The sequence below is a fragment of the Ceratotherium simum genome, chromosome 18 (genome assembly GCF_057802395.1).
Source record: "Ceratotherium simum simum isolate JZ-2026a chromosome 18, ASM5780239v1, whole genome shotgun sequence".
In the NCBI taxonomy this organism is placed as follows: domain Eukaryota; kingdom Metazoa; phylum Chordata; class Mammalia; order Perissodactyla; family Rhinocerotidae; genus Ceratotherium; species Ceratotherium simum.
In genome coordinates, this window is record NC_141917.1 from 35,777,604 (window position 1) to 35,794,433 (window position 16,830).

General features: G+C 40.8%; 1 protein-coding gene across 2 annotated transcripts in view; it reads right to left on the reverse strand.

Moving 5' to 3' along the window:
- CCL28 (C-C motif chemokine ligand 28) overlaps positions 1-16,316 on the reverse strand; it is a 29,518-nt gene extending 13,202 nt beyond the window's left edge. Inside the window, exon 1 of one of the 2 annotated variants that reach the window (XM_014781617.2) lies at positions 16,200-16,316. In XM_014781617.2, coding sequence (XP_014637103.1) covers positions 16,200-16,263 — 64 coding nt within the window. In that variant the 5' untranslated portion in view covers positions 16,264-16,316. Of the gene's footprint in view, positions 1-6,228; positions 6,679-16,199 lie in introns of those variants that run through there. The other variant, XM_087443245.1, reaches the window with a different exon arrangement.
- Between the last annotated feature and the right edge of the window lie 514 nt (positions 16,317-16,830).

The following is a 16,830-nucleotide window of genomic DNA, read 5'->3' on the forward strand; positions in this document are numbered from 1 at the left end:
GCTGAGGCCGCGTCCCACATACAGCAACTAGAAGGATGTGTAGCTATGACAGACGACTATCTACTGGGGCTTTGGAGGAAAAATAAATAAATAAAATCTTTAAAAAAAAAAAAGACATGATGATTTGCTTTAACACTCTTCTGTGGAAATCTAAATGTGAATAGATAATTGATGACATTACTATTATTCTTTGCATGTGAAATATTTCAACACATAGAAAAGTATCAGGAATGATAAAAACACCTATGTACCCACTATCCAAATTTTACTAATTTTAATCCTTTTCCATGTTTGCTTTCAGTCTTATTTTTAAGAAATCTGTTTCCAATACTTTAGTGTTACAAGCAAGGCCGCAATGAATAATGAGGCTCCTAATGATCATCAGAGGTTACATTTAGGAGTGCTTACTCTGCGCCAGGCACTCGTGTAACTGCACATGTGAATCAGTTCTTTCACAGCACTATATGCAGAAGATACTATATTTATCGCCATTTTACAGATGGGTAACTAATATAGAGAAAAGTTACATAACTTTCCCCAGATCAAAGGGCCAAGAAATGGTGGGCCTGGGATTGGAATCCAGACAGTCTGGCACTTTTTTAAACCACTGGGCTCTGTTTTGTTATTCTTCTACATGTCTTTTTGGGGCTTCTGTGAGAATTTCTCGGCGTCAGTGGTTCTCAAACTTTAACGTGCACCACAATCATTTGGAGGGCTTTTGAAACCACAGATGGCTGTCACTCCCTCCCCCACCTCAGGTTTCTGATTCATTATGTCTGCGGTGAGGCCTGAAAATGTATCTCTAACAACTTCCTGGGTGATGCTGATACTGCGAATCCCGGAACACACTTGGAGAACCACTGCTCTAGGAGGATGGACCTGTACGTGGAATTACTAGGTTGTAGGACATAGTCGCTGTAGTAGCATATATACTAAAATTGGAACAATACATAGAGGATATGTGCACCTTCAACTGTATTTGACACAGGCAAATTGCTCTACAAAGTAATTATACCAATTTACACTCCTACCTGCTGTGGATGAGAGTTCCAATTCTGCACATCCTCAACAACTCTTCAAAATGTTACTTTAAAATTTTGCCAATCTCATGGGATTGAAATATCTCAATTGGCTTAACTTGCCATTTCTCTATTAGTGAATTATTGACTATTAAATTTTCTCTTTACATTGCCAAATCCTATTTTCACCAGTTTGTTTGTTTGTTTGCCTTTTCTCTTATTTATTTATAGGAATTCTAAATATTTTGGATACTAATCTTTTGTTAGTAGAAAATATTTTCACTTGGTAGCTTATCTTTTAACTTTGTTTCAAGTTTTTCTTTATAGTTTGCTATTTGTCTTATTTAGCAAATCCTTCCCTAGCCAGAAATCATGAAAATGACATTTTGTTTTAAAAGCTTTGCTTTTTAGCAACTGAGCCTGTCAGTTCCAGGTGGTGGAGGCCTCACCAGGCCTCAGGATCCATGTTGGGGTTTGAGGCCAAAGTTCCAGCTAGTGTGAGTACTTCCTTAACTAGAGCAGCCTCTTGGCCAATTTCCCCTAAAAAGGTGGCTTAGCGTGGCCAGTGGAGGACTTGGGATCTGGTGTCTGACCCCATCATCAAATATCAGCATCACAGTACTGACCCCACCTGGCTTCCCTCGGCCACCCTGCACCTCCTTTCAGAGTATTTACATTTTATCATTTTTTGTTTATATGTGTACTTTCTTTACTAGAATCTAAGCTCCTTGATCAAAGGGATTGTGCTTTATCCACTTTCATATCTTTGGTGCCCAGGACATAATTGGTGTTCAATAAATATTTTCTAATGAAAAAAAGAAAAGCTTTGCTTCTTACATCTGGAATCTATTTTATATCTGCTGTGAGTCATGAAAAGAATTTTTTTTTGCATAAGGATAACTAATGTCTCAGAACTGTAGGGGTAAATGAAAATTATTTTCTCCATTTACAAAGGGCAAAGAGACCATTTTCCCCTTCCCCCTTTCTTAAGAGCGTTTCCTTCAAGACATGGTGAATTTGAGTCCTTGCTTTAACCTTTGGAGTAGAGGTAAATCTCTCTAAGGATTAAAGCAAGCCTCCAGTTGTTATATTATAGCTATATATCTAAGGTCACTGGGCAAATAACCTCTCGATATGCACTACCCCAGAATTAGCTCAGGGTCTCTCACAAGACGGACAGGGACTGTCACAAGGTGCAACCCTTGTCTTTTGAGGAGGTAAGAGAAGTTATTATCCTTTCTTCTGTTTTGCTGCATAAAATGTGTGAGATTCTGTTCTAACTTCATAGTCACTTTCATGTTACCTCACAGGCTTGTAAATCTGTTAATGCTTACTCAATAATATACTGTGCTCTCTCTTCTATGTTGGTACACAGGGATCTTTTGTCGGCAGAACTGTTTCCTTTTCCCAACGAACCACCCAGTCCTACGAATGTGTAGACGTGCCTTAAATCTTCACGTTTCCGTATACACATAGGTCAGTTTCTGGGCTTTCTCTTCTGTTTCATTGCTCTATTTATCTATCTTTGCATAAATTCCATACTGTCTCAATTAAGACGACTTTTTAATAAATCTTGATACCTAATGCAATAAATCCCCCTACCTGACTTATTCTTCTTCCAACGGTCTTGGCTGTTCTTGGTCCTTTACCCTTCTTATAAATTTTAGGATCCTCGTATTAAGTTCTGCAAAAATCTTTGAAATTTTGGTTGGAATTGCACTAAATTTGTTACTAAGTTTTGGGAGACCTGACATCTGAGAAATATTGTTTTCCCATCCATAAATATGGAATTCTGTCTCTAGCTACTCAGGTTTTCTTTTATGGCCTTCACAACCTTTATGAAGAAAATTGTAAAATATTGCTGTATAGCTTATCTTAGATCTATTCCTAGGTACCTTATAGGTTTTGTGCTATTGTGAATGGTCTTTTTAAAAATTCCTTTTTCTAATTAGTTATTTTTGATTGTTTTATGTTGATCTTGTATCCAGCAACTTTGCTGAACTTTTTTAGTTGTAATAGTTTGGGGTAGATACTCTTTGATTTTCTAGGTAAAGAGATGTTTTCTTCCTTTTCAATTCCTCAGAGGAATTAAAGGCTCTTCTCCTTTTATCTGTTACTTTGCTAAATGCCTAGAACAGTGCCTAGCCCATTGTAAGCTCAATACATAAATCTTAAATTAATATGATGGATTAATCTATTTTCTTCCTTGCTCTCCTGGGATAAACCATACTTGGTCATAATTTATTAATTTTACATGATCCTGTGTTTGATTTGCTATTTAGATTTTTGTGCTATGTTCATAAACAAGATTAGCCTATACTTTTATCCCCTGATATCGTTCTTGAATATTTTGTGTATTAAGGTTATATTCATCTCAACAATGCATTGGGTAGCTTTCTCTGTTTTTCTATTATTTGAAAGAGTTTGTATAAGATAAGGATTGTCTGTTTCTCCAATGTTTGGCAAAACCATCTAGACCTGGTGTCTGTTTGAGAGAAAGATGTTCAACTCTGATTTAATTTCTTTAATAGTTATTCGCTTATTTAGATTTTCTATATCTTCTTGAGTCAATTTTGATATCTTAGTTTTCTAAGAAATTGTCCATTTTATCTACAATTTCTAATTTGTTGTCAGTGAAAGAGTTCAGAATATACCACCCCAAAACATGCTCCTCTGGCATATTATTTTAAGTTAAAGCCACTTAAACAAACAGCAGATGCAAAAAGGGCACTCTGACCTTCCTAAAAGCAGGAGATAAAACTCCCAAATAAAACAAGCCCTCACTGCACCTGGAGGAAGAAAGACATTTTTATCATCAGAGGGCGGCATCCCACCTCCACTCCACTGGAAGTTGGGGCCAAGAGAAATCTGTAAACAAATCGTGTTAGACTAACCCTTATCTTCCTGGGCACTTTTCCATGATTAACTGCCCAGGTCCCTTTGTCTTGTCACGTTTTCACAGTTTACCACTCTTTGTCCAACTTAATATAATATTAATATAATAACTTAATATTTGAGCTTTGGCTCAAACTGCTTCTTTGGGTCTTCATTTCCTTAGGCTCCCATGTCAAGTAAAACTTATATTAAATAAATTTGTATGCCACAAAAACAGACACAAAGATCAATGGAACACAATAGAGAACCCAGAAATAAACCCATGCATATATGGTCAATTAATCTTCAACAAAGGAGGCAAGAATATATAGTGGGAAAAAGACAGTCTCTTCAATAAACGGTGCTGGGAAAAGCGGACAGATACATGCAAAAGAATGAAACTGGACCACTTTCTTATACCATATACAAAAATAAACTTAAAATGAATTAAAGACTTAAATGTAAGCCCTGAAACCATAAACCTCCTAGAAGAAAACAAAGGCAGTCAGCTCTTTGACATTAGTCTTAGCTATATTTTTTTGGATATGTCTCCTAGACAAGGGCAACAAAAGCAAAAATAAACAAATGGGACTACATCAAACTAAAAAGCTTTTGTATAGTGAAGGAAACTCAACAAAATGAAAAGGCAACCTACTGAATGGAAGAATATATTTGCAAATGATATATCTCATATGGGGTTAATATTCAAAATATATAAACAACTTATACAACTCAATATCAAAAAAAATCCTATTAAAATGGGCAGAGGATCTGAATAGACATTTTTCCAAAGACATACAGATGGCCAACAGGTATGTGAAAAGGTGCTCAACATCACTAACCATCAGGGAAATGCAAATCAAAACCACAATGAGATATCACCTCACACCTGTCAGAATGGCTATCATCAAAAAGACAAGAAATAATAGAGGCCGGCCTGGTGGCGTAGCAGTTAAGTGCGCGCGCTCCGCTGCGGTGGCCTGGGGTTCTCGGGTTCCAATCCTGGCACACGCCGACCCACCGCCTATCAAGCCATGCTGTGGCGGTGTCCCATATAAAGTAGAGGAAGATGGGCACGGATGTTAGCCCAGGGCCATCTTCCTCAGCAAAGAGAGGAGGATGGGCAACAGATGTTAGCTCAGGGCTGGTCTTCCCCACAAAAAAAAAAAAAAAAAGACAAGAAATAATAAGTGTTGGTGAGGATGTGGAGAAAAGGGAACCCTTGTACACTGTTGGTGGGAATGTAAATTGGTGCAACCACTATGGAAAACAGTATGGAGGTTCCTCAAAAAATTAAAAATAAAGCTACTATACAATTCAGCAATACCACTTCTGGGTATTTATCTGAAGAAAACAAAAACACTAATTTGAAAAGATACATGCACCCCTATGTTTAATGCATCAGTATTTACAGTAAAAAAGATATGGAAGCAACCTAAGTGTCCACCAGTACATGAATGGGTAAAGAAGATGTGGTATATATACACACGTACATATATGTATAACAGAATATTACTCAGCCATAAAAAAGAATGAAATCCTGCCATTTGCAACAACATGGATGGATCTAGAGGATATTATGCTGAGCGAAATAAGCCAGACAAAGAAGAATACCATGTGATTTCACTTATATGTGGAATCTAAAAAACACAAAACAAATGAACAAAACAGAAACAGACTCATAGATACAGAGAACAAATTGGTGGTCGCCAGAGGAGAAAGGGTGGGGGGAAGAGTGAAATAGGTGAAGGGGATTAAGAGGAACAAACTTCCAGTTATAAGTCATGGGGATGTAATGTACAGCATATGGAATATAGTCAACAATATTGTAGTAACTTCCTATGAGGACAGATGGTTACTAGTCTTAGGGTAATCATTTTGGAACATAAATAAATGCTGAATCACTATGTTGAACACCTGAAATTCATACAATATTGTATGTCAATTATACTTCAACTAAAAAAAATTTTTAAATAAAAATAAATAAATGTTTATGCTTTTCTCCTGTTAATCTATCTTTTGTTACAGGGGCCCCAGTCTAGAACCTAGAAGGGTAGAAGAAAAGATTTTTCCCCCCCTACATCACAAAGCTGCATAGCATTATCTCACCCTACCTGTAGTTAAGAGTCTTTTTTTGTTCTTATATAGTGTTTGAATAGGGAGTTCCTGTGCAAATTAATCGTTTAAAACATTAGATCTAAATAATATATAAAACGTACATATAAATTTACAAATATCCTTTGTTTTGAAACTTAAAAAATGCATTTAACTTCTAGGTTAAAGAGGAAATCAAAATATTCTGGTAAACAGTGGAAGTACTACTTATAACACGTACCTAAGTGCATTTATTTAAAACACATACAGGAAAAAATAATTAAGCGTTCAACTCGGGAACCTAGAAAAGGAAAATCGGAGGAAACTAAGACGCGAAAAAGGCAAAAAGCACGAAGTCGCGACACTTTACGGCTTTCGGGCTACACATATCTGTGGTGAGGGTGGCCGTGGAGCTGGAGAAAGCTGGGAGCGGGAGACCAGGTGCGGGAACTGGAGCCAAAGCCGAACCCCGAGGCTTAGTGGTGGGGCGAGGAGGAGGAGTGCCGGCTGGCAGCAACAAGAAGCGGTTGTGCTTGTCATATGTACCAGGGCCACATCCCGCTGCTCTTCCGGTATCTGCGCGTGCGCAACCTGGTTGGCGCCACCGGCGAGGTCGGGCCGCTGTTGGATGGTACCGCCAGTGGAGGGCGGGGACGTGCGCAGGGAAGCGGCCCAAGTATAATCAGGACGAGCGAGGGGGAGGGTGGAGTCCCGGGGCCAGCGCGTGGCGGCGGGACTGCTCGTACGTCCCGCCGTACGTCCATTCCACGGGCGCCCGCACGCGACGTGGAGGAACCGCAGGCGCTTGCTCGGCGTTGCCTGTTTCCTCCCCAGGCGGATCGCGCGTCGCGCCTCTGCCCCCGCGCCGTCTTGGGGACGCGCTTCCTCGGCTGCCCGCGCCGGGTGGGGGGCGCCCGGGACAAGGCTGGGCCTACCGCGGGCTGCCTTTCATAGAGCTGCAGGAAAAAATTAGTTGTGTTGTGCACGTCTTTCCTACCTCTATTAGTTCTTTGATTGATCTATCAGTTTCTGATGCAGGTATGTTAAAAATCTTACACTATTGTTGGGATTTATGCCAGGTTTTTTTTTTTGCTAGTCTGCCTACTTTTGCAATAAGCCGCTTGGGGTTATTTTTTCAGATGCATGCAAGTACTCTCCTGGTCCACAGCCGGGACAGCCTCGGGTGCAAAATTTAAAGTGGCGCCAAAAAACTCAGTAATCAAGATGCATCACATTTTAATGCAATATTTTTTAAAATAAAAATTCCAAAAATATGTGAAAAATAAAATAGTACAATTTTAAAGAAAAACAAAATCCGACCCTGCACTTGAACGACTCACCTTAGTCACCTCACTTGACACCGTATTCACCTAGTTGGTAACTGATTCTTTTTATCCTTGGTAAGAGTCCTCCAGTCCTATGACAGATTTTTGCTTAAATTCTATTTTTTTTTCTGATATTAAGAGTGCGACAATAAACTTCTGGTTAAATTTATCCACCTTATTTTGTGTTTTCTTTTTCTCATCCTTTTTCTTTGCTTTCTTTTTTCCTTCTGTTGGATTAAGTTTTCTACATTTCCTTTATTATGTTTTTTTTACTGAAAAGTTAGTTTGGGTTAGATCAAGAAAAAACTTCCCTGGGAAAATATCAACAATATCTCACACAACTGTTCTCGAGTTTGAGTCGTTTAAGTGTATTGTTTTACTAATAAAAGTGATTGCCACATCAATAAAATTCTGTAAGCATTTACTGAGCGCCTACCTGTGTCAGTCATTGTTCCATGCACTAAGTGTACAAAAATGAGTAAGTCATACTAGCTGCCTTCAAGGTTTTTCTAACATTATCTTACTAGACCTCCCTGCTGCCTGTGACATTGTTACCCATTCCTTCCTAGAAATTTTGTGCATCCCTAGTTTACAAGACACTCATCTCGCCTAATTCTCCTGATACTGAGAAATTACCTTCTCTGCCTCTTGAACTCCTGCTCCTTTGCCCTCTCCTCCATAGTTAGCATTCCTCAAAGTTCCATCCTTGACCTTCCACTCTTCTATCCATTGATAGCTCTCATGCTTTAAATTACTACCTATGTCAGTAACTTCAAAATACCTTTGTCTACTTTAACCTCTACCCCAGTATCCTGACATATAGCCAACTGCTAGTGAACATGTGCTCGGATGTCCCACAGGCTCCCTGCCTCAATAAATCCCCAACTGAAGACATTATCTCCTGCCACTGTAAATCTACTCCTTTTCCTTTTCTCATCTCATTTAACCATCATTTACCATTTACCCAAGCCAGAAACCCCTGTGTCGTTCCATCCTCCTGCACTCTCCACAGCCAGTCACAAGGTCCTGTCAATTTTACTCCCTTAACATTTCTCAGCTTTGTCTCCTCTCTGTTCCTGTTAACCACTGCTCGAGTTCAAGACCTCTACGGGCTGTTGGCCTGCTGAGCCTCCCAGCTGCCCCCTTCCTCCCAGCCTTGCCCTTTCGCCACCTGGGGAATCTGGTCTTACAGCACCCTGTGCTTTCCTGTCTTCACCATATGTAAAATTAAGGGTTTCTATGGCTCTATTTTGACTGTGAACTACCTCAGGATATCTTTGTCCTCACACCACATAGCACAGTGCCTGGCATTAGTGCTGAGTAAATGTCTCTTGAGCTGCCCTAAGCTCTGTTGTATTCTTAAATGATGTTTCATTTTATCTTGTTTTAAGGCTTTTAATGCCATTAAAATATTTTTCCTTTTTTATTTTTTTAGGAAATAAGATTTTCAGTTTTTGGTCAAGGTCTTGTGTCCCAAATGTCCTAAAATTACACAGTGCTTTTCAGAAACATACTATCCCTCCACCCTCAGGTAATTAGGGGTCAATTCAATATGATAAATCATTTGTCCATTATATTTAATATTTTTAAGATGTTATTAGTATCTCATTAAAAGAATTGCTACTTGTTAATTATAGTGTTATTGCTATTGATCTTGTTGGTTTTGGGTTATTGTCATCATTGTTTCCAGTATTAAGTGTTAAGAGAGTTGGATGAGTGGTTTGCCACGAGTGTCTGTCCCTGATTTGGTTCTGTCTGTAATCCGATTTTGGTCACTAGAAGGCTTTAAAGATTTCTGTGCTCAAGAGCTGTTAAGACGAACACTAAAACACTACACATCACATTTGTGATATAAAAATTAGATTCTGGGTTTTAAGGAAAGGATCCCGTTACTGTAGAGAGGTGAACCAGCTTCCTCTCTTACTTAGGTGTATTGTACAGTCTGTTGCTAGTCAAAGTGTGGTTCCCAGAGCTGCAGCAATGGCACCACTCAGGGGCTTATTAGAAATGTAGTTTGAAAGAGCACTGGTATAAAGAACACTTTAGAACACAGCAAAACAGAAACAGAGCAAAGGTACACGCCGTTGTTGGAGAAAGGATTCCCAGGATAAAGATAAAGATAAAAACGGTAAGAAAGATTCACTTGGCTGCTGTCAGTATCTCAAGTCTATGAGTGCAATTTAAGCCAGGCAATTCGTAAATAAACATATCGTTCTGAATGTGTTGGTTAGGGACACACTTCCCCATTCTAATGGACTTCAAGCCTTCATGGAGCCACATCACAGTGTGGATGCCTACAAAGGTGTCCACTGCTGTTGCTGAGCAGGCAGGAAGGACTTACCAAGCCATGATGCATGAAACTGCTATGCCCAAATAAAGTCCTCCTAGATGCTTTGGAAAACCTGGGATAGAGTTTGGGTGAATGGAGAGTGAATGAGGGTTCTTTACCTTAATATGAAGACATTTGGTCACCAGTACTTCTCACAGCATGGACACTGGAGTGGTCAGGGGGGAGTCTTGAAAGGGACTGGATGATTTGAGGCCACGGAGACATGCTGAGAGGCATTGCTGCACAGTAGTTAAGCATGTGGAGACAACTAGGTTCAATTCCTGGCTGTGCCACTTACTAGCTGACGTTGGGTGAGTTATTTAATTCTCTGTGTCTCGGTTTCTTTATCTGTAATATGGGGATGGTAATGGCACTACCTCATAGGGTTGTTTGAAGATTGTGTGAGTTTATACATTTAAGTGCTTAGAACAGGGTGGCATAGCGGTTAAGTTCACACACTCTACTTCTGCGGCCCAGGGTTCGCGGGTTCGGATCCCAGGTACAGACCTTTGCACCGCTTATCAAGCCATGCTGTGGTGGTGTCCCATATAAAGTAGAGGAACATGGGCGCGGATGTTAGTTCAGGGCCAGTCTTCCTCAGCAAAAAGAGGAGGATTGGCAAAGGATGTCAACTCAGGGCTAATCTTCCTCACACACAGAAAAAAGTGCTTAGAACAGGGATGACAAATAATAAACTCTCAATAAATGGAAACAAACAAAACCCAACATTATCTAGGGGCCAGTATGCAGCACAATACCTGCTCCATAGTAGGTATCCAGGTGTCTATTAAGTGTTTGTGGAATGTGCCCATTGTCAATTTACTGCCCCTCAAGCACCCTTAATTGCCAGTTCTATGAAATTAAGATGGGCCCTTTAAATATTTTTTCCTCTGCCAGCTGGCATGATGTTAAACTTTGTTGGTAGAGGACACTGGAGACACGTTGCAGGAAGAAGGGGTTTTCTTTCCTGGCTCCTGGGTGCTCCTCTCAGCAGGCTCCTGCGGGCCCAGCTCCTGCAGTACGCAGCTGCTCCAGCACCCGGCTCTGGTAGTTCGTGGCAGCTGGTAGCATCCTCCCAGTCCCCAGGCAGTTTTGTCAAGAGTGCCTCTAGTGAAACACCTCCCTGTGAGGAACTTTCCCCTGCAAACTGGAGGGCAGACCAAGTGGATTTTTTGCCATTTGGTGAGCCATGGCTGTGTCCTCGCCAACAGGGGCTGTTTCTCAGCTGGGCCAGGAAGGGGAGCAGGATCTCTTCCTTGAAAACTCCATTTCAGTCCTAGGAATATCTACTATTCCTATATTCTTTAGGGTTCCCTTTACTTCTTTTTAGCCTATCTCTTGTTTTAGTTAATAATTTGTTATATTAAACTTTCCCTATTCAAATTATTGTCTGGTTTCTGTCTCTTGATAGGAGCCTGATTGATAATGAAACTTGAATGTTCCAGATTTTTCTGGGAAGTCTCTATGTTATCTATAAGATGAATGATGCAAACTTTTAAGAAATGACTGTATGTTGAACAGATACACTGCTATCTATGATTAATTAAGTGGAAAAAATGTAAGTAAAACAATAGGTAGATTGTGGTCCTATTTATGCTTTTAAAAATCTGTGTGGATGTGCATGGGTTCATATTTGTAAATATAAAGGAAGTTCTGGAAGGATACCCAGAACCCAGAGGGTTATTACCTCTAGAGAGGTAAGAGGGATTAAAGGAATAGAGAAAGGGGACTTTCATTTTTTTTTTTTTTTTTTGGTGAGGAAGATCAGCTCTGAGCTAACATCCAATGCCAATCCTCCTCTTTTTTTTTTTTTTTTTTGCTGAGGAAGATCGGCCCTGAGCTAACATCCATGCCCATCTTCCTCTACTTTATATGGGACACCGCCACAGCATGGCTTGACAAGTGGTGTATCGGTGCGCACCCATGATCCGAACCTGCAAACCCTGGGCCTCCGCAACGGAGCATGCGCACTTAACGGCTTGTGCCACCGGGCCCACCCCAGACTTTCATTTTTTATTTAAAAAATTTACACTATTTGTTACTTTTATAATTTTTGTAATTTTAGGAATTAAATTTGTTAATTTTGTGACTTCTTTGTAATTTTAATTAAGAAAATCAGCAGGAGATAGAACCTGTGGGAGGACAGGGAAGGAACTAACAATTATTGAGCACCTACTATATGCCAGACACTTTCCATATATTATCTCATTTAATTGTGAGAATAACTAGATAAGAGAGGCATTATTATTCCTGTTTTACTGATAGGAAAACTGGGGCTCAGAGTGATTAAGCAATTTCCCAAGTTCATGTTAGAATTCTGCATTGTCCTTTTGGAGTCCAAAGCCCAGACTCTTCCCAGCATGCTAGTATTTCTCAAACTGGGTTTCACAGACCTCTGGGAGGGGCCCATGGGTGTGTTCTCAAGGTTCATGAACTCTCCAGACAGTTCCTAAATTTTAGTATGTCATTTCAGTGATAATCTTTAAATAAATATGCTCTGGATCTTTTGGAAGACCATCTTAAAAGAGCACTTCAGACATCTGAATTTTGCTTGGTTATGCTAGTGTTGTTACTGTGGGGAATCAGAATTGGCCACCCCAAAATGTGTCTCTTTGGCATGAGGATTATTTTGGGCTAATGAGGATTATTACTTTTAAAAACTGCAGACACGGGAGAAGCTCTGAAAAGTAGAATTTACCCTTTGTAAGAGACATTTACATTTGTAAGGGAAATCTCCATCTATAAAGGTGTCTCCCTCTCTGTACCAGGAAGAAGGGGGATGACCTTATCTCTAGAAACTCTTATCAATGCGGAAGGCAAGGACTTAAATCTGCATAATAACCTTATTCTTATTTACTGTGCTTCTCTGGTAATCTCCCATAACTGACCTCCCCTTCCCACCCCACTCCACAACTAACAGCCTAAAAGAATTTAAGATAGAAGGCCTGTTCCAGGAAGGAGGTAATACAGTGAGATAACTATAATATAATGTAAAATAGGTGTGATAAGAAAGGCACCAACAAGCCCATCTTGTCAAAATTCTGTCTCTTGGGCCACACTCTCTATAGGTGGCCCAGTAAACTGTTGTCTAACAAACATTTGCTTTTCCTTCTCCATGTGAATTGCCTTCCTACCCTTTGAAGTCCCAAACCACTACCCCCAACATCCTCCTTTGTCTTTACCTGAAGATGCTAAGATGACAACTTCAGCCAGATGGCTGAGTTGCCCAGTTTTTCCTGAGTCTCTCCCATGTATACATGTTACAAAGCTTTGTTTGATTTTCTCCTGTTATTCTGTGTCATGTTAATTTAATTCATACCCCAGCCAGAAGGACCCAGAGTGGTGGAGGATATGTCTTCCTCCCCTACATTACCAAGTCAGATCCTACCTTAACTGTCCCAGGCCAATCAGAAAAGAACAGAGTGGAATTTCATAATGCATTCATGCCAAGGGAGGGCCAAATTATATTGTGGTTCAAAGAGAAAAAAGTGGTGGGGAAGAAAACACATTCTGAACATGGCAGCATATGCACATAAAACTCAAAACCTGCACCTCAAGAATCAGTGCTGTATTCATGTTTGGAATGGTGATTTTAGTTTTGGCCAAACATTAACTATTAAATTAATGTGGTTACATTTAAGTCTTCTTGACTTTGTAGTTGTGTGTGTTTTTATTTAAATTTTAAGTTTATTTTGGTTTTATAATTGCAGAAGAAAGATATACACAGGGGTTTATACCTGGTTTTATGTTTATACATCAAGTAACATAGTAAAATAATTTGAAAGTCATCATTGAGAGTAAAGAGAATGTTTCCTTTAAAGGGGCCCAGGTATGACTCAAATTTGAGAAGATTGCTATTATATCACTCTGCTTCTCTAGATGTGGAAAAGGACATTAAAAACCCTGAACTACATTATAGATATGATGATGGGGTTTTGGAACTAAAATCTAGATGCCTAATCTAACAATGGTACTGAGTTCAGGGAATGCAAGACATACTGTTGTTTTAACTGAAGGGGACACCTAGAGAGAAACTGAAGAGCCAATTACTGGGCACATCATGTCAGGCCTCTCAGGACCACTCCTGGAGAAATGGAGAGTCTCGACTCTGCAGAACAGCTTTCAAGCACAAATGTGTATGTATTCTTGGTAACCCTCCCTAGCGAGTCTCCTATGATTAAAACAAGCAGAAGATAAAATTTTCTTTTAGGATGCAAGTCCCTAGCAAGTATCTGTGTAATCATGAGTCATCCTACTCTGAGAAAGCAGGTTGTCAGAAGGAAGCCAATTTGGGATTCAATGAAGCAAAATCCCCCAACTCGCATCTTCTAGACACAAGTGGAGCCTTAGTCTTAATGTACAATAAAAACAGGCAGGCCCACAAAGCCCTAGGTTGTGGCTTTAAATAATCTGGCTCAGGGCCACTGAGAGTGGATGATAGACATTTTTATGGACTCAGTATTGAGTTCTGGGAGCCAGCAGCCAAGTCAGCAGGTGTGCAGTATGCCTTGCCTTTGTGTAGAATCCAAGCCTTTTAATTATGGGTAAGTCAACTGCTTCCTGATTTATGCAGAACACTTTGGGAATACTAATTACTGAGCCATCACATCAAGGTGGCCGTTTAAGGTACATTAAGGTAATGGAACAGTTAATGCCTGGAACAACAAAATATATTCTCCAAAGTCCCAAACTGGCACAGGCCCTTCTCTATCTCCTCCCCCCGCCTGCGACAATTGCCAAGGCCACTTACACCCTCTTCCCTGCACTACTCAGTGCAGGGCAGAGTATTCCCCACCTCCTTCCCTGAATCCCTTAGAGCCTCCCACAGGGCACTTGGCACACACAGACACTCGAATGGAAGTTGGCTACAGAAAGCTGTGGGGTTGCCCCTCTCAGTTCCGCAACTGCTCTCAGGCCTACTCCCGTGTATTTTAACCCGACAGCACTTATTTTTAAATGGCGGAGGGTTGGGGCTTTTCAGACAATGTGATTTTCCTGTGGCCCAAGCTGACTTAGGAAAAACCCTGAAACTAACGCAAAAGGCTACTGTTGGGTCTCCTCAGCTCCCTTCCTTATCATCACCAGCTGTTCCTTTTCAAACACCTCTGTGCTTTGCTGTCCCACTCTCTCTGCCAAGACTGTCCCATGCGATGCTTGGCCTTGGGTCTGGTGGGGCTTCCCTCTCTACCCCTGCGCCTCGGCCTGCCTTTCTCTCCCTCCTCCTGTAGGAGGGCTGCTGCTGCTCCTGCTGCGGGGACGGCTGGAAACAGGTCAGGAAGCTGAAAGGAGATCCGTACACCCTTATTTCAAAGCTTTACGTGAAAAAAAATTTGCGTTGCCAAAACTAGGAATAAAGCCTTTGCAGGTGGAGCTTTGAGAAACAGTGAAAGTGAGTCCCGAAATTTCAATGGTGAATTTTTCTGAAAAATTTTACAGAAACATATAAAATGACAAGCTTTTGTTTTTATAAAATAGATATATTGATAGAAATGAAGAGATTATCCAGATTTTTCCTGTGCTCAGTAATCCCAGGTCACTGATGCGCCATATTGGGGCCCCTAAACAAATGCCTACAGGAACCGGGCAGATAATAGAATGATAGCCAACTTCAGAGAAGGACAGAGGCTGGTCTGCTCCACCCAGTTCTTGCCAGGGAACGTGGAATCATTGATGCCAGATGTGATTTTTCAAGGAGCTTGAAAATCCAATTTGTATGTGTGTATATATGAATATATGTATGTGAAATTTGTCAGTTTTAAATTGTTGGCTTAATTTTTTTAAAAGCAGACCAAACAAAACTTATATTCCACCTCTGTTCTGGATTTAGAGAATCTGTTCAGGATAAAGTTTCAGAAAAGAAGACAGTAGAAAAGGGTCAAATCAGTTAAGTATTAAGTACTTATATTTAGGGTTTCCTAAATACAATAGAAAAGATTGCCTCCTGTCCAAATACAGTTATAATCTCCATGCATATGCTTGCAACTCACAGTTCAAGTTCTCTTTGATATAATTTGTAAGGTTCAATCTCCTTTATCTTGGGTCCCTTTTTAAAGGTTGGAGTGAAGTTTTGCATTCCTGTATCCACAGGGCTGACTTTGTTCAGAAAACTTGCAACTTACCAAAGCCTAACCCAGAAGGTCAAGTCAGTCTTTCTTCCAGGAATATGCACACTTGTATCCAAACAGTTTAGTAAGTTAGCGTGAGGGGGAGACAGATGAACAACAGGGACTTTCCTCTAGCCTCTACCTGGGGATTTTCTAAGACACTGTCCTCAGAAAAGGACACAGCAGCTCACAGTTGCACTGATGTGGAAAGATCTCATCCTCCAGGTGGCAAATTGCTAATATTCCTGCTCATGAGTTTCCTTTCTGAAATTTCTTTTTGGAGATCAGGAATTTAAACCTATGCCATTCTCTTGTAGATAACTGGAAATTCCTACCTAAAGAGATCGAAATTTCTGCCCCAAACTGATGGCAGCACCTAACTCCTTCCAGCTGCATCTTGGGCGGCACCCCTCCCTCCTTCCTGGAGGCTTAGCTAGCCGGCACCCCCACTCACCTTCCGAGGTGCGAAGAGCCACACAGGCAGCCAAGGCCAGGAGAGCGAGTGCTGTCTGCTGCATTCCTGCCGGCTCCACCAGCTAGGACAGCACTGCAGGTGAGGCTGTCAGATCAGGAAATGAAGCTAAAGGTGTCCCTGGGTGCAGAGAAAGCGCGCAGAGGAAAAGTGAGCCAGGAAGCCCCGCCCTGGGAGGTGCTGGGGTACCTATTTCTCATGTTCCTTTCCTTGAGACCAGGTTCTTTCTTAAGAGCACACCTGTGTTCAGACCACCTGGGGGGTCAGGTGACGTCAGTGGCGACCTGGCAGCTGGTGAGGTCGTTGTGAGTTGGGGTGTGCATAGAATCACTTGGGAACCATTAAAAAAAAATAGCTATCTACATGAATTTCTCCACAGATCTATCAATCAGAATTTGAGAGTAAGGGACCAGTAATTTGAATTTTTAAAACGCTCCATGGGTGATTCTGATGGACACCCCTATTGAGAACCATTGCATAAAGGAATCAGAGTGTTTAGCTTGTTGAAACTAGGCGTTTCTGGGGACAAGGGTGACAAGTCATAAAAAAATTATCTGGTGGAAAGATATGGAAAAATTTGATCCCACATTGTTTCCAGTGAAGCTGTTAGTTT